This window comes from Gymnoscopelus microlampas (assembly GCF_963454915.1).
Source record: "Gymnoscopelus microlampas genome assembly, chromosome: 14".
NCBI lineage: Eukaryota > Metazoa > Chordata > Actinopteri > Myctophiformes > Myctophidae > Gymnoscopelus > Gymnoscopelus microlampas.
Genome location: NC_139951.1, coordinates 7,202,059 through 7,223,509, shown reverse-complemented (window position 1 = coordinate 7,223,509; position 21,451 = coordinate 7,202,059). Strand labels below are relative to the sequence as shown.

Sequence of the window (21,451 nt, the reverse complement as noted above, 5' to 3'; positions counted from 1 at the left end):
TATCAAGTTAGTAGTCGTTGCTGTCTGGAACGAATCTCCTACTTTCGTTCATTTTGGATGTGAATCCTGACAAGTAAGTGTTTTGGACACGTGAGGTTTCCACCCGACAGAGACCAAGTGCAATAATGATCTATTCCATGACAACAAATTCTGTTCTGCTTATATCAGGTGAAGAACCTGACCGAGGAGATGGCCTCTCAGGATGAGGGACTTGCTAAGCTGACCAAGGAGAAAAAAGCCCTCCAAGAGGCACATCAGCAGACCCTGGATGACCTGCAGGCAGAGGAAGACAAAGTCAACACTCTGACCAAGGCTAAGACCAAGCTGGAGCAGCAAGTTGACGATGTGAGATTTACCAAAGCAAATTGTATGTTTGGAACACATTATGTTTATTGTTTCACTGAATGATGATGTACAACTCATGTATCATTGTGCAGCTGGAGGGTTCTCTGGAGCAAGAGAAGAAGCTCCGCATGGACCTGGAGAGAACCAAGAGAAAGCTGGAGGGTGATCTAAAACTCGCCCAGGAATCCATAATGGACCTGGAAAATGACAAGCAGCAGTCTGACGAGAAGATAAAGAAGTAATGTGGACCAACAATATGAAATGTCATGGGGAGAAACCACTTGCAGAATGACACTAAAATATGATGTGCTGTGTTCCACAGGAAGGACTTTGAAGTAAGCCAGCTTCTGAGTAAGATTGAGGATGAACAATCTTTGGGGGCTCAGCTACAGAAGAAGATCAAAGAACTCCAGGTATTTTCGGGTTGAATAACTAGAGAAAGTGCTCCTCGGAGCACAGGTCTCTGCCAGGTCAGGTAGATTATTGTGGCCTCCTGGTGGCGCTATATTAGGCCACTATGAAAAGGGTGCCATTTCTTCTTAGGCCTTACACAGCAATCGTACATTGCATTAATGATTTGAGGGATTTTGTTCCAAAATGTGTTTTGCTAAATTAGAACTGCTGGTGGCGCTATAACAGGCCAATGTCATGAGGCTGATTTGAAAAATTTCAAGCTGCATTTCTTCCTCGGCATAGTGGGAATATGCGTCCAAAATTTCACGGCGATTGCATGCTGTGTTCATGATTTTAGGCTTTTTGTTCAAATCGGAGCACTCCTGCAAACTTTGGAAGCCATTTTTAGCCAATTAGGATGGAACATGAAAAATGTGAAAGACCCATGTCGTTTAATGACTATACTGTGTACCGATTTGCGTGATGTTCGGACAAAATCTGTAGGAGTACTGTCAACAAATGTGTTTTGCAAAAAGCGACCTCCTGGTGGCGCTATAACAAGCCAATCTGAAAAATTCGGGCCAGAGTTTCGGCTTTGGCATCCAGGGAGTGTGTGTGCAAAGTTTCGGGGAAACCGTGTGGGAGATTAGCTGTTCACAAACAGACACACGGACGGACAGGGTGCAAAACATACTCTCGACATGCCTTTCGGCCTGAAGGAGACAATAAGTAAGAGTGAATTATTACTTTCAGACGTTAATCTAACATCATTAATTTCAAAGGCTCGTATTGAAGAACTGGAAGAAGAGATCGAGGCGGAGCGTGCCGCTCGTGCCAAGGTGGAGAAGCAGAGAGCTGATCTCTCCAGGGAACTTGAGGAGATCAGTGAGAGGCTTGAGGAGGCTGGAGGAGCCACCGCTGCTCAGATTGAGATGAATAAGAAGCGTGAGGCTGAGTTCCAGAAGCTGCGTCGTGACCTTGAAGAGTCCACCCTGCAGCATGAAGCCACTGCCTCTGCTCTCCGTAAGAAACAGGCTGACAGTGTGGCTGAACTGGGTGAACAGATCGACAACCTCCAGAGAGTCAAGCAGAAACTGGAGAAGGAGAAGAGTGAATACAAGATGGAGATCGATGACCTGTCCAGCAACATGGAGGCTGTTGCTAAGGCAAAGGTATGATGGAATGCCTGTGTATAATACAATTATTGAGATGACGCTTTTTTTCACTTTAATTTTACCTTTATTTATTCAGAAAGGTCAATTGAGGGAAAGCTCTCTTTTCCCATGATGCCCTGACACAGTAAACATAGCTTAACATTAAACAAAATAAATGACAAGATAACAGACATCCTCATAGCTTATGATGGCCAACCCAGTGATGAGTAAGGAAACCATCTCCAGTTATAAACAGGAGGACTGAAGGATAGACTGCATCGAGTGGCTTTACTGTTTAATAAAAGCAATGAATCAATCAGAAAAAAAGGATGATTGAATATGTCCATTTAATTTACAGGGAAATCTTGAGAAGATGTGCCGCACCCTTGAGGATCAACTTAGTGAAATTAAGGCCAAGAGTGATGAGAACGTTCGCCAGATCAATGATGTTGGAGCTCAGAGAGCAAGACTGTTGACAGAGAACGGTATATGTTCATCTTAAAGTCTACTTTATCGAACATGGCAAATTGACCATAATTAGAGATTATGCTTTGATCAACAGTTATCCTTGGACTTTTTTCTGACTGATCCCCCCCCCCCCCCCCTTATGTCTGAAACGAATATTACAATTTCTAATTAGGTGAGTTTGGTCGTCAATTGGAGGAGAAAGAAGCTATGGTCTCACAGCTCACCAGAGGCAAGCAGGCCTTCACTCAGCAGATTGAGGAGTTGAAGAGACTCAATGAAGAGGAGGTTAAGGTGAGGAACAGATTTCCCCCCCATTTGTTTAGGCCTAGTGTTATATTTTTTGTAATTCATGATATTATGTTGTCCATTTTCTATTGACAGGCAAAGAATGCCCTTGCTCATGCTGTGCAATCAGCTCGCCATGACTGTGACCTTCTGAGGGAGCAGTTTGAGGAGGAACAGGAAGCCAAGGCGGAGCTGCAGCGTGGAATGTCCAAGGCCAACGCTGAGGTGTGTCAGTGGAGGAGCAAGTATGAGACTGATGCTGTCCAACGCACTGAGGAGCTGGAGGAAGCTAAGTAAGTCATCAGTGTTTTAAACCTGCAGTGTTTCTCAAATGTTTTGGTCTCAAGGACCCCCTAATTGATACATATATTTGGCCACGGACCACCATCTGCAAAGGTTTTGTGCCAGGGACCCCCAGAATAGAAACAACATTAAAACAAATTCCAAATTATTCCAAATTTTCCAAATATTTTCCATGAGAATAGCAGATGTACAAGCTCGCAATGTGGCATGCTGTGAGCTTGTGGATCTACTGTTTTTAAATAGCCAACATATGAATGGATAACGTGGTGAAATGATTTTGGTGCTACATTAACTACTTTTGCTGGGGACCCCTCAAGGACTCCTGCTTGGGGTCCCCGGAACCCGCTTTGAAAACCAATGTTTTACACTGTCAGGCACCACTGACTATGCAAAATATTGCCCACATTAATTTGATTCCATTCAACACTGATCAACAGGAAAAAGCTAGCCCAGCGTCTTCAGGAGGCTGAAGAGCAGATCGAGGCTGTGAATTCCAAGTGCGCCTCTCTGGAGAAAACCAAACAGAGACTCCAGGGTGAAGTGGAAGACCTCATGATTGATGTGGAGAGGGCCAATGGTCTGGCTGCCAACCTTGACAAGAAACAGAGGAACTTCGATAAGGTGCCTTGACACTCATTATTTTGAAACAAAATCATTATTATTATTTTTTTCTTTTTTTCACTCAGAACCAGAGATAACGCGATCTGAAAATGTACTGCTCCATTCATTTTTATTACTTAAAATGCTGTATCTCGGCTCCTGAGCACTTCTTTTTGTACTTTGTATTTTTGGTCCAGACATGCTATTTTCAAAGGCAGACAATTAATGTCAACGAGGTCACGATGACCTCGTTGACATTTGTGAAACCACACAGTGCAACCCTCAGTGATTAGCAACCATCAGGGGATAGATAATACTGGAGATAAATATTCTGTGACTACTTGAAAAATTAAGAAAATCTCAAAATCTCTGGCAGGGGTTGAGTGGCAGTTAAAGTAGGGTAAATGACACATTTCATTATAAATGCTGTGCAGGTCCTTAAATTGGGGTAAATTACACATTTCATTACAAATGCTGTGCAGGTCCTTAACCCCTGCATACACTTTTGGTGTTAGCGGTTCAAATTTGACACATGATTGAACTCAGCCCAAAACAAAAAATAATTATTTTCATTTCCATTTTTTCTCCCACCTCAGATCTGACTTGTTTTGCATTCATATCCATGCAAACACTTTTTAAAATATTATTTTGGGTTAGGGTTAGGGTTTCATCTTTCAATATATCTCGCTTTCAATTATAAAAATGTTAAAATTCACTCATTACATTTCCTATATTGAAGACAATGGATAATAATGTTATCTAGCTATAATAGACTAATATAGAACACACTTCCCAAAAATTATTTAACTTTAAAAATTGTTCATATTATTAAAAATAGTGACAAATGTGGTTTTAAGGGTCAAAATGTACCTGTATACCATAGAAGGTAAAAAGTCATTTATTTTTCATAAACCCAAACTTTATTTTACTCTTAATAGCAAATGCTAATTGAGGACAAGTTTATCTCACTCTCAAACATGTAAACATTGAATATTGACAATTTGGGGGGAATTGAGCCACACTTCTCTACGGGGTCAAATTTGACCATCAGAATTAACTAAAATGGTGGTAATTAATTTTGTTGCGTTAAAATAGCTGTTTCTGAGGATATCATGAAGCCTTGTTCCAATAAAGAAATGTAAAGGGTACGTTTTACCTCTTTAAACTTGAAAACGCGTAAATAATGACCCTAACACAATAGAAGGGTTAAAGTGGGGTAAATGACACTTTTCATTAAAAATGCTGTGCAGGTCCTTAAAGTGGGGTAAATGACACATTTCATTACAAATGCTGTGCAGGTCTTGGCAGAATGGAAGCAGAAGCATGAAGAGGGTCAGGCAGAACTGGAAGGAGCTCAGAAAGAGGCTCGTTCTCTCAGCACTGAGTTGTTTAAGATGAAGAACTCCTACGAGGAGTCTCTGGACCAACTGGAGACCATGAAGCGTGAGAATAAGAACCTGCAACGTGAGTCTTTCTCTACATCACTTTTAATAACAGTGAGGAAAAAAACATCATTAAATGTTCAAGATCAGTTGTGGATCAGGCTACAACTTTATTCAAATGCAAATACAAAATAGTTGCTGATTGGAAAGTTCCTCATTCATTATTTTCAATAAACTGCAGAGGAGATCTCAGACCTGACTGAACAGATTGGTGAAACTGGAAAGAGCATCCATGAGCTGGAGAAATCCAAGAAACAGGTGGAGACAGAGAAGACCGAGATCCAGACAGCTCTGGAGGAAGCTGAGGTAAAACCTTTTGTTTCTAGAACTATGTCTTGTCTATATCCTAGATTTCTTTCAATTTGTTTTATATTCAAACAGTGTAGCTGTATATGATGTTACATTTGGATCCTTACATTTTAGGGTACTCTGGAGCACGAGGAGTCCAAGATTCTTCGTGTGCAGCTGGAGCTCAACCAGATCAAGGGTGAGGTCGACAGGAAGCTGGCAGAGAAGGATGAAGAGATGGAACAGATCAAGAGGAACAGCCAGAGGGTGATTGACTCCATGCAGGGCACTCTGGACTCTGAGGTCAGGAGCAGAAACGATGCCCTGAGAATCAAGAAGAAGATGGAGGGAGACCTGAACGAGATGGAGGTTCAACTGAGCCACGCCAACCGCCAGGCTGCTGAGGCCCAGAAGCAGCTGAGGAACGTCCAGGGACAGTTTAAGGTGCATTAGTTAGACACATATTCAAACAATGGAACTGCACTTAACAAGTCTCATTCTGATGTTTCTCCTAACGTGATCACCTCAAATGTCATTTATTTTAGGATGCCCAACTGCACCTTGACGATGCTGTCAGAGGTGCAGAAGATGTGAAGGAGCAAGGTGCCATGGTGGAGCGTAGGAATGGCCTCATGGTTGCTGAGATCGAGGAGCTGAGAGTGGCTCTGGAACAGACAGAGAGAGGCCGCAAAGTGGCTGAGCAAGAACTAGTAGATGCTAGTGAGCGCGCTGGACTGTTGCACTCTCAGGTACGCAAGTCAATAAAAAACTTTAAATATTCAGAATGTATTTTTAGTTTTTTTTACATCATGCTTACTTACATTGTTCAACTGAATCTTTATGTTAGAACACAAGCCTTTTGAACACCAAGAAGAAGCTTGAGGCTGACCTGATCCAGGTCCAAGGTGAAGTGGACGACAGTGTTCAAGAAGCAAGGAATGCTGAGGAAAAGGCCAAGAAAGCCATCACTGATGTAAGTTAGGATGCCTATTGCCCTACCCTTATCTACAGTATTAGATATCCTCATATCATGCTTCATATTAACATACAATACAATGCAAACATGACTTTCCAGGCTGCCATGATGGCCGAGGAGCTGAAGAAGGAGCAGGACACTAGTTCTCACCTGGAGAGGATGAAGAAGAACCTGGAGGTCACAGTCAAGGACCTGCAGCACCGTCTAGATGAGGCTGAGAACCTGGCTATGAAGGGAGGCAAGAAGCAGCTCCAGAAACTGGAGGGCAGGGTAAGATGTAGTTTACTTCAACACAGCTTAGTCTATAGATGATGATATAAGAAGAATTAATCTCATAATGTACCATTCAATTGCGAAGGTGCGTGAACTGGAGGGAGAGGTTGAAGGTGCACAGAGAGGCGGAGCGGATGCTATTAAAGGTGTTCGCAAGTACGAGAGGAGAGTGAAGGAGCTGACATACCAGGTACTGTATACCATGTTCACTTTAATGACCATCATGCCTCTGACAAAATGAATTGATTGCATGAGCATACAACTATGAATTTTATGAATTCACTCGGACTTTAGACTGAAGAGGACAAGAAGAATCTTGGCAGGCTTCAGGATCTGGTAGACAAGCTGCAGATGAAGGTGAAGGGCTACAAGAGACAAGCTGAGGAAGCGGTAAGACAAACATACATGGTGATGAATTTTCACTTTGGCTGCCATGGGGATAGTACGGTTGGCATAGTGTAACTAAGACATAATAGGAATCAGTTATGTAAAAAATAATGCTGGTATTATGTGAAGATGACCAACAGCAGAGCATGTTTCAGTGTCCATCTCGCTGCTTTCCACGAGAAGCACATGAAATGTCTAGATTGCTGTGCTTCTGCGGCATGGTATGGCATCCGCACCACGGGGAAGCTTTTACTGTAACACGGATGCTGTAAAGAAAGGCAAGCTGTTCCACAACAATGCACACACTGCAGACGCAGGCTGTGTGTTTCAAGCAAAATGGTAAAATGTACAAAGTGGACTACAGAAATCAATAGATTTTGTTTCCTCCAAGCTGCGATAACCCTAACCCGAGTGCCAAACAAGAACAAGAACACAGCCATGATCGTGCCGTTCCAATAAGAACATGTCCATGCTCATTCATGTGGTCCCAAGGCACTCCCCTCATTAACATGCTATATGGGCCATTGTATTAGCAACAACCACACTTTACAATTTCCTGAAATTGTCTTGTTTGGACTATAAGTGCAAGATGCTCTTTTCAAATATTGACGCTTTGAACCATCTCTATCATATTGTAGGAGGAAGCAGCCAACACTCACCTGTCCAAGTGTAGAAAGGTTCAGAATGAGCTGGAGGAGGCTGAAGAGCGTGCTGACATTGCTGAATCCCAGGTTAACAAGATGAGAGCTAAAGGTCGTGACGCCAAGGTAAATACATGTGCAATATGAAGGTTTATTAAGATGATTATCTTTAACTAAGATTTAACTAAAGATTAGTGTTGAATATCTAATAGTATATTTTTATGTTTACAGGGAAAAGATGCTGCTGAATAAGTTCTCCAATTCAAGTCACAATGAAAAGTCATAAAATATGACCCCATTGTATTCACGCTAGATGGGAGGCCCGCACCATACAAAGTCATACAATATGACCCATTGGATTCAATAAAGGTGGCAACAAAATAATTTTGTTTCATTGTCTTGTCAATCACTTTTTTATTATCAGGTGTGTCAGATTATTCTGGTTCCAACTCACCGCTATATAATATTGTGTAAACCCATTGCAAAGATAAACTAGAAAAAGTGCTCCTCGGAGCACAGGTCTCCGCCAGGTCAGGTACGTTATTGTGGCCTCCTGGTGGCGCTATTATAGGCCAATGTGAAAGGGGTGCCATTTATTCTTAGACTTTTCATGGCAATCAGACACTGCATTCATGATTTGAGGCTTTTGTTCCAAAAACACCGGCTTCGAATGCTATCAATGCATTGAATGGGAGATTATCACGTTTTATCAGACCATTGAATGGGGCGAGTAGGTGAGGAGTAGGCGATACACGGACCTACCGCGATTTGTCAGACCATTCATTGGGCGTAATCAGGAGCTACTGACCTACTTTGGAGGCGGAGCAGTCCCCACAACAATATTTACGATTCTGTGCCTATCGGTACATAACTCCAACGGCGCTGAGTAGGCTCAGGCGAGCGTCGCACCGCTCAGGACGGCAACTCGGTCGCTTTAGCTCCCTCGGTGGTCCTTCCGCGGGGCTCCAGCTCGCCTGAGACTGCGCGCCTCCGTCATGGTCCGAAACCAAAACAACCAAAACCAAAACTGAACTATTTAAGTCATCTCCGTCGGTAGGTCAGTATGTCTTGATAACACCCAATGAATGGTCTGATAAATCGCGGTTAGGTAAGTAGGTCGCCTACTTCGCCCATTCAATGGTCTGATAAAACGTGATAATCTCCCATTCAATGCATTGATAGCATCCGAATCAGGTGCCAAAAATGTGTTTTGCTAAATTAGACCTGCTAGTGGCGCTATAACAGGACAATGTAAAAAGGGTGCCATTTCTTCCTCGGCCTAGTGGGAATGTGCGTGTGAAATTTCACGGAAATCGCAAGCTGCGTTCATGATTTGAGGCATTTTGTTCAAAACGGACCAATCCTGCAAACTTTGGAAGCCAACCTTAGCCAATGAGGATAGAATATGGAAAATCGGACAGATCCGTGTTGATCACATGACTATAGAGATAATGTGTACCGATTTGCATGACGTTTGGATAAAATCTGTAGGAGTAAATGGGTTTTGCACAAATCGGCCTCCTGGTGGCGCTATAACAAGGCTATGTGAAAAATTTGGGGCAGAAGTTCTGAATTGGCATCCAGGGAGTGTGTGTGCACAGTTTCGGAGCGAGCGGGCAAACGGTGTCGGAGATTAGCTGTTCACAGACGGACACACGGACACACACACACACACGGACGGACGGAGGGTAAAACATACTCTCTCGCCATGCCTTCGGCCTGGCGGAGACAATAAATGTGTATTCATTTTAAATGTTTTCAATGCAAATCACAGGATGGTTTTCAAGTGCCAAGTGTAACCCCTAGTTACGGAACTAGTAATAGAGAAAACAGGTAAGTAGTAGTCAATAGTGTTTATGTCAATATCTGGGCTAATATCAGAAAACTCTAGTGTTTTTAAGAGCCAGTGTTGCATATCAATAATGAAAAATGAATTGAATTGTGGTGGCCACTTATTATTACAACCAAAGCACAAGGAAATTTACAACAGCTGCAGCATATGAAAAATAATAAACAAAAAGAAAAGCCGGCAAAATATAGAAAACCCTTAGTTCCCAAAGTTGTAGGTTTTTGTTCTCGTTGGGGCCCTTTATCTGAATCGTGACAGTGTTCTGGTTTTGCATGGGATTCGGGCGCAGCTCTTGCAGCGACCAGCAGCAGGTGGTGGGGGCTCCGTGTTGTTTTAATGTTTATTGTGGGTTTTAGGGGGTCTATGTTTTATGTTGTCACATGATCACGTTATACCAAGTTAAAGTTTAGCAACCTGGTAAAGTGGCCTCCTCAGCTATACGGTGCCAACGGCAACGTTTATTTGTTTGATAAACATGGATCTAGCCACTCTGCTGTTGTTGTGGCTGTCATGTCACCTGACCTGGAGTATCAAGGACTTCCATCCCTCTGGTCTTCCTGCACGGATCCAATACAGCAGAGAGTTTCTTCTCCATCTGGAGAGGACCTACGATCCCCCGGTGGAATTTAATCCACCCGACTTGGACGATTTTCGGACTTTGTGTCTGCCGCCGCGGGACTTTGTCAACCCGTCCCGCCGCAATTCGGGGACCAGGAAGCGGGGGAGGAGAGGAGGTGTACGGTTGAAGGTAAAAACCCAGCCCCTGACACGCAGACCTCTTCCCTCTATCATACTCTCCAATGTCCAATCTCTCCGTAATAAAACGGACACCCTGCAGGCACAGGTTAATTTGTGCCATGAATTCAGAGATCAGAGAGCGTGTATCCTCGCGATCACGAAAACATTCCTGGTAGGCAGTGATATGGACGGAGGATATCGAATTGACGGATTCGGTGTCCCTATCCGGCTGGATAGAGACGCTATTGTCACGGACGGGGGGTGTGTGTCTTTACATAAATGAGCGTTGGTGTAAAAATGTCATCATCAGAGAGAGGATCTGTACAGCGGATCTGGAGCTGCTCTGTTTCACTACGGCCTCTGTATCTGCCACGCGAATTCCCCCAGCTGTTTGTTACGCTCGTGTACATTCATCCGAAAGCAAATAAGAGCAATGCATGTGAACTGATTCAACAAGTAACTCAGAGGCTCCAAGCTATATCCCCCGATGCCCCGAATATAGTTCTAGGTGATATGAATCACTGCACACTGTCAGACACCCTGCGAGACTTTTTCCAGTATGTCACGTGTCCCACAAGGGGGAAAAATATACTGGATCTGTGTTATGGTAACATTAAGGACGCATACAAGTCCATCTCGCTCCACCCCTTGGGTTCGTCTGACCATAACTGTGTGCACCTTATCCCTACATATCACTCTGTGTTGAAAAGGGAAAAAGTACAGACTATCCGGGTTAAGGACTGGAATGATGACGCCTGTCTGTCTCTACAGGGCTGTCTGGATTGTACCAACTGGGATATGTTTAAAGACTCATGTAATAATATTGATGAACTTACTGATGTCACTTGCAGCTGGATATCCTATTGTGAAGAAATAGTGATCCCTGTCAAAACTGTTAAAATATATCCCAACAGCAAGCCATGGGTATCAAAATCTCTTAAAGGGCTACTGCACAAAAAGGCAACAGCATTTAGAGCAGGAAACCTTATAGAGATGCATAACACAGAGAAAGAGATTAAACGTGAAATCAGGGCTGGAAAAATGAAATACAAAGGCAAAATAGAAAATCAGCTCAGAATGAATAATCTGGGCTCTGCATGGAGCAGTATGAAAACTATTGTTGGCCTTAAGGAAGAGGGTAGAACTAATATTCAGCTTAGTGGCTATAATTCCGATCTGCTTTTAGCAGAGGATTTTTATCAGTTATATACCCGATTTGATGTGCACGACTTCAAACAGGAGCACTCTGAGCTCAGGAAGGGTCTAGCTTCATCCAAGGTTCATGATCTCTCCTTTAATGAGCAGAGTGTGATTCGGTGCTTTAAAGGGTGTAAACCTAAAAAAAAGTCCAGGCCCTGACAATATAGGTGGCCGTCTGCTCACTGTCTGTGCAGAACAGATAGGCCCTATTTTTAATTTTATTTTTCAGCTCTCTCTTACCCAGCAGAGGGTACCATCCCTATGGAAGCGATCTATTGTGGTGCCAGTTGCCAAGGGGCCCCGACCCAAAGTGCTCAATGATTTCAGGCCTGTGGCCCTAACCTCCGTTATTATGAAGTCATTTGAGAAACTGGTCAAGGAAGAGCTCCTGACAAAAACAGAGTGTCTTCTAGACCCTATGCAATTTCCATACAGGGCTAAGAGAGGAGTGTCTGATGCTACCATCACATTATTAAACCTTCTCTTTGAACATCTGAATGTGAGCAAGAAACACGCTAGGCTGCTTTTTGTTGACTTTTCATCAGCCTTTAATACCATTCAGCCACACATACTAGTTGAAAAATTATTTAACAACTTTGGCTTAGACTCATGTATTATAGGTTGGGTTCTTGACTTCCTTACAAACAGAACCCAGAGGGTAAGAGTGAATGGTAATCTGTCTGGAGAACTAACATCATCCACAGGTTCACCCCAAGGTTGTGTTCTCTCCCCACTCCTGTACATCCTGTATACAAATGATTGTAGAAGTCAACATGCCAACAGACACATTCTCAAATTTGCTGATGATTCCGTTATCATTAGTCTTTTGGACGATAATGAGGCCAGCCATGGTCCAGTTGTTGATGACTTTGTTTCCTGGTGTGATGAGGCATTTTTACAACTTAATGTCACAAAGACTGAAGATATGTGCATTGATTTTAGACTCTCAGCACTAGCTACTGAGAGTAGTGTGATAAATGGCCAGGCAGTGGAATTGGTAACCACTTACAAATATCTCGGTACCATTATCGACAATCGTTTGAAATTTGACTCAAACACTGAAATGCTGTGTAAGAAAGGCCAACAGCGCCTCTTCTGTCTACGGAAGCTAGCCAAATTGCAGGTGGATAAAACTTTGATGATTTTGTTCTACAGGGCTTTTGTAGAGTCTGTTATTTCTTTTTCTATCATTTGTTGGTATGGGAATCTTGGAATTAAACAGAAAAATGCCCTAAATGGGATTGTAAGGGGGGCTAGCAAGATTGTGGGTGAGAAATTCAGCTGTCTAAGTCTCATATATGATAGGCAGGTGCTTATGAAGGCATCATCTATCAGAGCGGATAGCTCTCATCCACTCCATTCTGTGTATGAACTCTTGCCCTCCGGCCAATGGCTAAAGGCCCCTGTAGCAAAACAAAATAGGTACAAATTCTCATTTGTGCCTACTTCCATCCGTGCCATCAACGGGGGAAGCAGAAGGAGGTAGCTCATGTATGTAACTGCACTTTACTGGTATTATCTGGATCTTGTGACGATGTCTTTGTCTATGTCTTTGTTATTGTTCATATGTTTGTTTTTTAGAGTTTTTTTACCTACTGCTGTAAAATGAATTGCCCAATTTGGGACATAATAAACTTGACCTTGACCTTGTCCTACCACACAATCCGTGAGGGAGGGGAATCACCATCAGTGTCCAGACTCGTAGGTTGGTTAGCTCGCCACCCAGTATGAACTGGGAATCTAGATCTGGGGATCGTTGACGTTGGGTATGGAGACGGTGGAGTACCTGGGCTCCTCAGTGAATGGAAGGGAAGCGCTGTCCTCTTCTCCACATGAAGCACTCCAGGGGATGATGATGGTTGGAATCAGAATCACCCAATGATAAAAAACCTGACCTGTAATAGGTCAGACAAGACCCAATAGCTTAATATTCACACACACACTCTGTGTAGATCATGTTTTTAAATTCCCATGAAATAGCAACAATCAACACTTTTTAACTATTAATTAGCTTAATCATGTTCTCTTTAGTAATCATGTACTTCAATATACATTGAAAACCTTTTAAAGCGCTTATTTTCTTTCACAATCTTTCAAGTATTGAACATTCAATGAACTGTTCTTCTTTTTACAAAAATAAAAATACTATAAAATTCTCCTTTAACTTTTACAATGAAATGAGGTAAATTGTATAAAGTACACTTCAAATATCCAAAAAGGTTGTTTTGAGAAGTAACTTTGGAGGTATTTATGGCTCAAACGTGCTTAATATCTCTCCCCTGGCTAGCAACAGGTGAAAGATGCACTAAACATGACCTCTTCAATCACATAACCCAAAATACTACATGTGTATTTTAAACAGCATGTTCCTTCAGTAACAAACAATACAATAATCACAGTTTCAGCATGTAACATCAACACAAAATAAATACTGCCAACTTTTGTGGCTATAACACTCATTAACATAACCATCAGTTGAGTTAAATCAACCAAACAGTTATACATTGTCTCACTCACCGCTGATCAATGAATGAATGGGCACACACTGCAAAATCACCTGGCTGGTCAGTGATTTGCACACATTGGTCTCACACTGCTCTACAAAGTTTAAATGACACAATATACAAATCAGAAGTTGTCCAACAACATTAGGAATGTGGATGATTTGATTTGGAAGATCATTTTTAAGTCTTACCAAGTGGAGTGCAAAAGATTGTGTCTGTGTAAACAACAGCACATGAAGAACCACCATGTTTTTTTGAACAGGAAAAGGAAGTTCTCTGCTTATATAGTAACAGGAAGTGATCATTAGTGGGCTGGTCATAAATGGCTCACAGGCTCACTGATTGGCCACTTGGGGAGGAAATCAACAGGTAGAGCCAGGTAGTTTTTTAACCTTTTGCAGAAACCTGTAAGGCACCTTGTTGTTTGTTTGGCAACGTTTTTTCCCTTTCATGTATATAGCTTGTTTTGCATTTTAAACAGACTTGTAGAGCAACATTTTAGGTATGCTTGTATAACTTAAATGTATGTATTTCAAAAGCACTTTTAATCGTTTTTAGCACCTTATAAGTCAACTAAAATGAACTTATTTAATCCCATGAATTGTTTTAAATTCAAGCAGGGTCATTTCAAGCCTGGGTTACACAAGACCTTGCCAGCATGCTCATAAAATGCTGCTCAGGATCCATCCTGTTGAGAACTGAACATTCCAAATGTAATTTCACAATGGCTACTACTGCTATTGAAAGTTTTGGAAATGCAAAATGAAAGGGTTATGTAGAGTTTACAAGAGATCTGCATGATGGGAAAAAGCATACAAAACTAGCAAAGCCTTTGTCAACAAAGACCAAACTGACCGATGAATTGATTTGACTATGAGGGGCCAGCCCTAGAACATGTTTGCAGTACATACACACACACACACACACACACACACACACACACACACACACACACACACACACACACACACACACACACACACACACACGTGTTATCCATTTGAAGTTTTGAACGAAAATGTCACACATCACACATATTTAACCAATACAAGCATTTAAACACACAACCAGACACACACTGACTAATCTCTCAAGAACAGATTCTGCTCTACGTTTGAATCTGTCGGTAGCCGTGTTGACAACTCGTGCGCATTGGTTTCAAGTGGGCGTGCTATCAGATCAGGAAGCAGGCCACGCTTTACCCAATCAAATGTAGTGGGCGGGATTCACGTGTCCGTCGACCCTTACCCCCTCGAAACTAACCGAAACTAATTTAACAATAGCGTCCGCGGAGCAGACAAAACCACGGACAGATATTCACATTTTAACTTGCTCTTTCATCATAGAAACAAGTGGGCTTATAACCAAAACGATCCATGTTCTCTGGGAGAAGTGGTGTTAGTGTTCCGTGTAGAAATATTGTTAGTGGGAATGAAAACATAGTCGCACCACCCGGAAGTGGAGCGGTGAAGGCAGACCAAAACCCGGTTTCCTTGCGCACGTGTGCTGCGTTTTCTTACGCCCAGAGCTAACTGAGATTTTCAGTCAGATCTGGGTTCCCAGATTGCACACTGACAAACACTGACAAGTCAGGCCTTCCAAAACTGTTACAGCAGGTAACTCCCTATTGGCGTCAGAAAGTTCCTCTGACCACAGTGTCAAAAATGTACAGAGACAATGTTTCATTTCTCATTGATACAGATTTTTAGCTACAGTATTTCTGTGAGTTGGACATGGAAGCATACAGTTATACTTACTATAGCAGTGGTTCTCAACCTGTGGGCTGGGGCCCAAATCATTGGCAAAACTATGATAGTAATGAAAATATGACATTACAATTCAAAATGAATGGTGTGGTGTTATACACCATGAAATTATTTCAACAAAGAAAATATACAAAATATTAAAATAGTATTAAAAACCTTTCATAATGATGCTGATGTCTGAGGTGGGCGGGTCCTTGGGTACCTTCAGGATGCTCACTGACATAGAAGGTAGGTTTGTTTCCCTGCCCCTATCCCTGTTTTTTTCTACAGGCAGGTCTTTGGGTGAATTTCACCCAACGTTAGTGATAGAGGGTAGAAACAAATCCCATACTCCTACAATGGTCAGCTGATGCAATTAGACTGTGCCTTCACTGGACATGGTTCACATGTCCCAGAAATGGGTGGACCAAAGGGAAAGTTCCCAGCTCCATTCTTTTTTTTTTTTTTTTTAGTTAGTTCCATGGGCCTAAGCCGGAACACATTGATTGATTGATCATTACAATAAACATGCTCTGAAAATGCTTTCGAGCTTTTCAAGTGGACCCTGATCCAGAAAATGTTGAGAACCACTGCTTTATACAGTAGGTATTAAAGGATCCTCAATCAATGAATAGTTGTCATCTTAAAGGACAACTTTGTTTTTTTACAACCAATGTTTATGTTTTAGATTGTAATTAAAGTAAATAAAAGATGAGTGTTAAAAATTTTAAATTTACTGCTTTCTATAGTTTTAGCAATTTTCACAATATTTTTTACAGTGTTTTTACAGTGGGCGGGGGCATTCTGTCCGGTGGCTAAATATGTATTTTTTTAACACATTAACCCGGCGTTTTCTTTATTATTATTTACAGTAGCTCTTCTAGCCCCCAATAACTCACATATGGCCATCTCAGACAGCCGGACCTTTTTTATTGTGTAAAAAAGGCATATTTAGCCACCGGACAGAATGCCCCCGCCCACTGTAAAAAATATCGCAAAAAATGCTAAAACTATAGAAAGCAGTAAATGAAAAAAAAATTACACTCATCATTTATTTACTTTAATTACAAGCTAAAATATAAACCTTGGTTGTAAAAAACCAAAGTTGTCCTTTAAAATAGCAGTCACATAAAACCTTTAACTTGATTAACATTTTATCCGTACCATAGTCCATCCATTGTCCATCTTTAAATAATATGAGGAAAAAAATCCACTTTATCATGAATGAATCAACTTCATATTTACCAGAATTCCGTCATTTCATTGATTTCAATGTGTTTGATCAATCAAGTGCCTTGATTGATTACCAGCCATGCAGTTGGTGATATGTTACAGTAATCAGTGTGTGTGTGTGTGTGTGTGTGTGTGTGTGTGTGTGTGTGTGTGTGTGTGTGTGTGTGTGTGTGTGTGTGTGTGTGTGTGTGTGTGTGTGTGTGTGTGTGTGTGTGTGTGTGTGTGTCCTTGAGCAAGGCACCGAACATCCAACTGCTCCCGATGAGCAGGTTGATTGGGGCTGATTATTTTCTTGGCTATTATTCTGTTGATAACGTGTTTGATTTATCGAATAATCGAGAAGTGCCTTAAAAATATGTGTTTACATACAGATATATTTTTAAATAATATCTATTAAGTGTTAACTTTATACTTCGTTGTCATGGAAGAATAGTGAAAATAGCCGATCTACAAGCTCACAATCACCACGCGTTGATCGTCTATTTTCACTATTTTTCAACGCTTTTTAAACTTAGAATGACAAGCCCAACATAGTGATTGATTATTAATCAATTATTTTATTAAATGATCGATTGTCGATCATTTAAACAGATATTGTAGCAGCATTAGTAATAGTAATACAGACAAACAATGACATAATAATGTACAAACAATAAAATAATCAATTGTGCGCAGTAGCAGCAGTACTCCAATCATGCCAGTAGAGGGCAGTGTGATTCCACGCATAACTGTTAGCTCACTCTCTACACAAAGTGAGCAATGTGACTAAACAAATTGTTTACTTTCAACACACGTTCCGTAATGCAATTCCAATGGTGAAAGCTGTGTTGTTTCACCCGCTGAAGGAATGGCAGATTCGCCCACGCCCCGAAATACCCATATGTGTCTCAAAGAATACACCCAGCCAACATGTCCACCTGGGCCCCATGTGGGGCACATGTGGGCTACATGGGTACCAAGCGGGCATGGGCTTGAACTGGGCAATTGTAGTGGGTTCCATATAGGTTCTATATGGGCTAAGCGGGCATGGGCTTGAACTGGGCAATTGTAGTGGGTTCCATATAGGTTCTATATGGGCTAAGTGGGCATGGGTTAGAACTGGTCACCCACGTCTGGGTCCCATAAGGGTTATATGTCGGCAAAGTGGGCATGGGTTAGAACTGGTCACCCATGTCTGGGTCCCATATGGGTTATGTGTGGGCTAAGAGGGCATGGGTTAGAACTAGTAACCCATGTCTGGGTCCCATATGGGTTATGTGTTGGCTAAATGGGCATGGGTTAGAACTGGTCACCCACGTCTGGGTCCCATATGGGTTATGTGTGTGCTAAGTGGGCATGGGTTCGAACTGGTCACCCATGTCTGGGTCCCATATGGGTTATGTGTGGGCTAAGAGAGCATGGGTTAGAACTAGTAACCCATGTCTGGGTCCCATATGGGTTATGTGTGGGCTAAGAGGGCATGGGTTAGAACTAGTAACCCATGTCTGGGTCCCATATGGGTTATGTGTGGGCTAAGAGGGCATGGGTTCGAACTGGTCACCCATGTCTGGGTCCCATATGGGTTATGTGTGGGCTAAGAGAGCATGGGTTAGAACTAGTAACCCATGTCTGGGTCCCATATGGGTTATGTGTGGGCTAAGAGAGCATGGGTTCGAACTGGTCACCCATGTCTGGGTCCCATATGGGTTATGTGTGGGCTAAGAGGGCATGGGTTAGAACTAGTAACCCATGTCTGGGTCCCATATGGGTTATGTGTGGGCTAAGAGGGCATGGGTTAGAACTAGTAACCCATGTCTGGGCCACATATGGGTTATATGTGGGCTAAAAGGGCATGGGTTAGAACTAGTAACCCATGTCTGGGTCCCATATGGGTTATGTGTGGGCAATGAGGGCATGGGTTAGAACTAGTAACCCATGTCTGGGTCCCATATGGGTTATGTGTTGGCTAAGTGGGCATGGGTTAGAACTGGTCACCCACGTCTGGGTCCCATATGGGTTATGTGTGAGCTAAGAGGGCATGGGTTAGAACTAGTAACCCATGTCTGGGTCCCATATGGGTTATGTGTGGGCTAAGAGGGCATGGGTTAGAACTAGTAACCCATGTCTGGGTCTCATATGGGCTATATATGGGCTAAAAAATTTAAACAGCGTAAACAAGTTCTGACACCAGATTATATATCGGCGCGTCTCTCCGGATGCGCCTATACAACTTTTCTCGCACACGGCTTCATGGTTCTCCTTATTTTGGCTAGGGTCAAATGTCGACTTAGAACGCGCAATAAAGGCTAATATCTCGATAACGATACGTTTTTAGAATCCGCCTTTCGGGTATGTTGTAAAGCTCGCAGAGGCGCACGCGTTGATGTCTTCGCCTTTCTTGTACGACACTCCCGCGCAGAGTCCTCTACTTTCAGGGACCTACATAGAGTGTTAGACCTTTAGACCATAGTGAATGCAAACTTTAAAAAACACATTTCTTGTAGGAATGTCGGATCGGGACACCGAGGGCATCCACGCGTGCGCCTTAATGAGCTGTACGACATATCCAAAAGGCGGATTCCAAAAACGCATCGTTATCGAGATATAACGCGCAGAAGATAGCCCCTTGACCCCAGCCAGTTGAGGAGAACCGTAAGGCTGTGTATGGCGAAAGTTATATGGGCACGTTCTGGGCAACGCACTGACCCGGAATCTGGTGTTTAATTTTGAAAAATGACTTTTCCAAGCCTTTGAGACAGTTATTTATGATTATCTTGGACCCTAGGGGTCGTGCAGCTTTGAGACTGGCACCGTTGGATTCAGCGTCAAAAAGCAAGTTGGAATATATATATTTTGATTATTTTCTAAAGCGATTAGAGGGTTAGAACTGGTATCACAAAAGTGGGTTCCACATGGGCTTGCCCACTTCCATCCCACTCCCAGTTAGCCCATATGCAGACCATGTGGGAACCACATGGGCTAGCCCACTTCCATCCCACCCCCAGTTAGCCCATATGCAGACCATGTGGGAACCACATGGGCTTGCCCACTTCCATCCCACTCCCAGTTAGCCCATATGCAGACCATGTGGGAACCACATGGGCTAGCCCACTTCCATCCCACTCCCAGTTAGCCCATATGCAGACCATGTGGGACCCTCATAATTTGCCCAGTTCAAGCCCATGGCCAGTACCGAAGTAGCCCGCATTGAAACCATATGGGTCCCACGTGGGCGTGCTGGCTGGGAGATATCTACGCGCTGCACACACACACAAGCGCATGCATACACGCAGGCACACACACACACACACACACACACACACACACACACACACACACACACACACACACACACACACACACACACACACACACACACACACACACACACACACACACTGGTCCTATAATGAAACACTTTATGCTTTTGAAACATTGCCTGCCGCTGCAGTTTAAGTTTCTCTGTCTAATAGCATATTAGTTTTTTCTTGTAATGATGCTGCTGTGCAACACAAGGAGCAGGACATGTTATTAAGCTGAAGTTTTTCTTTGCAAGGGCAATGTTGTCTGCGCTGTGCAGTTTCAGTCTGTATCTGTAATATATATGCGCATTGAATCATAATTAACCTGATTGTAAAGCAGGGTTGAGCTGTAGGGGGTACGGGGGGGTACGGCGTACCCTTAGTTCTGACACTGTGGGAGCTGGGGGCGCGCGTGCACGCACCGTCAGCGGCGGTCTTTAACGCCTTAACGTTTAAAAACAATAGCCTCTCAAGGTTCGCGCCGTCAGTGGCGAGCCGTTCTCAATATAGCGTCTACCTGGCTGCTTTGCATAACATTAGGCTACTCGAGAAAAGACACAAACTTGAATTGAATGTGTTACATTCCTCTCACAATGACAGACAACATCTCTGCACTGCAAGGTGTGAAGGGGATCGCTTAGCAGAGGACCCAGTTCTCTGAGACAAGACAAAGACAAGTTGTCTGATTATTTTAAGTAGGCCTACTTATGTGTGGGTGAGTCTATGTAAAGCAGTGGTTCTCAAACTTTTTCATGTCAAGGACCCCCAAATTGACACTATTAGCTCGCGGACCCCCATTTGAAAAGATGTGCCAGGGACCCCCATAAGAGAAGATTTTTTACGACTCTAGCAGTGATTCTCAACCATTTTAATTTCAAGGACCCCCACTTTGACATGCATTAGGCCTACAGAGCCCCATTTAATGGCATTTCTATCACTTGGACCGCAATTTATATTGTAAAATCAATGTCAATTTAACTCTGAGACTGTACAAATGGAACCAAATGGACCCTAACGGGTCCATTTGGTTCCATTTGTACACTCTCAGAGTTACAGACCCATAAGGGTCCATTTGGTGCCTAATCTATCATTTAGCTGGGGACCCCCTGGAACTCCCTCAAGGACCCCTGGGGGTCCCCAGACCCCACTTTGAGAACCAATGATGTAAAGGGCTTTTATATAAAATTAAAAGGAAAATAAAATAATTAATTTGAAACAAAAATAAAAACAACAAATTAACAATACAACAAAATAATAATACATATGATTACATGTTGAAAGTTAAGTAGTAGTTTTAGAGTTTCTAGTAAATGTGTTTGATTATATTGTAGGTGTTCATGAATTCG

At 42.7% G+C, this 21,451-nt stretch overlaps 1 protein-coding gene and 1 pseudogene across 2 annotated transcripts in view; both read left to right on the top strand.

Annotated features, from left to right (window-relative positions):
- The window catches only part of LOC311060010 (myosin heavy chain, fast skeletal muscle-like), a gene marked incomplete at both ends in the record, with an annotated part of 38,448 nt that extends 30,641 nt beyond the window's left edge, over nucleotides 1-7,807 (top strand). Inside the window, 18 exons of the mRNA XM_084078135.1 lie at nucleotides 169-345; nucleotides 438-583; nucleotides 668-758; nucleotides 1,521-1,910; nucleotides 2,251-2,377; nucleotides 2,533-2,651; nucleotides 2,742-2,938; nucleotides 3,386-3,569; nucleotides 4,847-5,012; nucleotides 5,172-5,296; nucleotides 5,414-5,722; nucleotides 5,824-6,027; nucleotides 6,126-6,251; nucleotides 6,354-6,524; nucleotides 6,613-6,717; nucleotides 6,822-6,917; nucleotides 7,553-7,681; nucleotides 7,787-7,807. Of these exons, the coding sequence (XP_083934261.1) occupies nucleotides 169-345; nucleotides 438-583; nucleotides 668-758; nucleotides 1,521-1,910; nucleotides 2,251-2,377; nucleotides 2,533-2,651; nucleotides 2,742-2,938; nucleotides 3,386-3,569; nucleotides 4,847-5,012; nucleotides 5,172-5,296; nucleotides 5,414-5,722; nucleotides 5,824-6,027; nucleotides 6,126-6,251; nucleotides 6,354-6,524; nucleotides 6,613-6,717; nucleotides 6,822-6,917; nucleotides 7,553-7,681; nucleotides 7,787-7,807 (2,883 nt within the window). The remainder of the gene's footprint in view (nucleotides 1-168; nucleotides 346-437; nucleotides 584-667; nucleotides 759-1,520; nucleotides 1,911-2,250; nucleotides 2,378-2,532; nucleotides 2,652-2,741; nucleotides 2,939-3,385; nucleotides 3,570-4,846; nucleotides 5,013-5,171; nucleotides 5,297-5,413; nucleotides 5,723-5,823; nucleotides 6,028-6,125; nucleotides 6,252-6,353; nucleotides 6,525-6,612; nucleotides 6,718-6,821; nucleotides 6,918-7,552; nucleotides 7,682-7,786) is intronic.
- The window catches only part of LOC311060782 (myosin heavy chain, fast skeletal muscle-like), a 69,506-nt pseudogene that overhangs the window by 11,518 nt on the left and 36,537 nt on the right, over nucleotides 1-21,451 (top strand). The window lies entirely within an intron of this gene.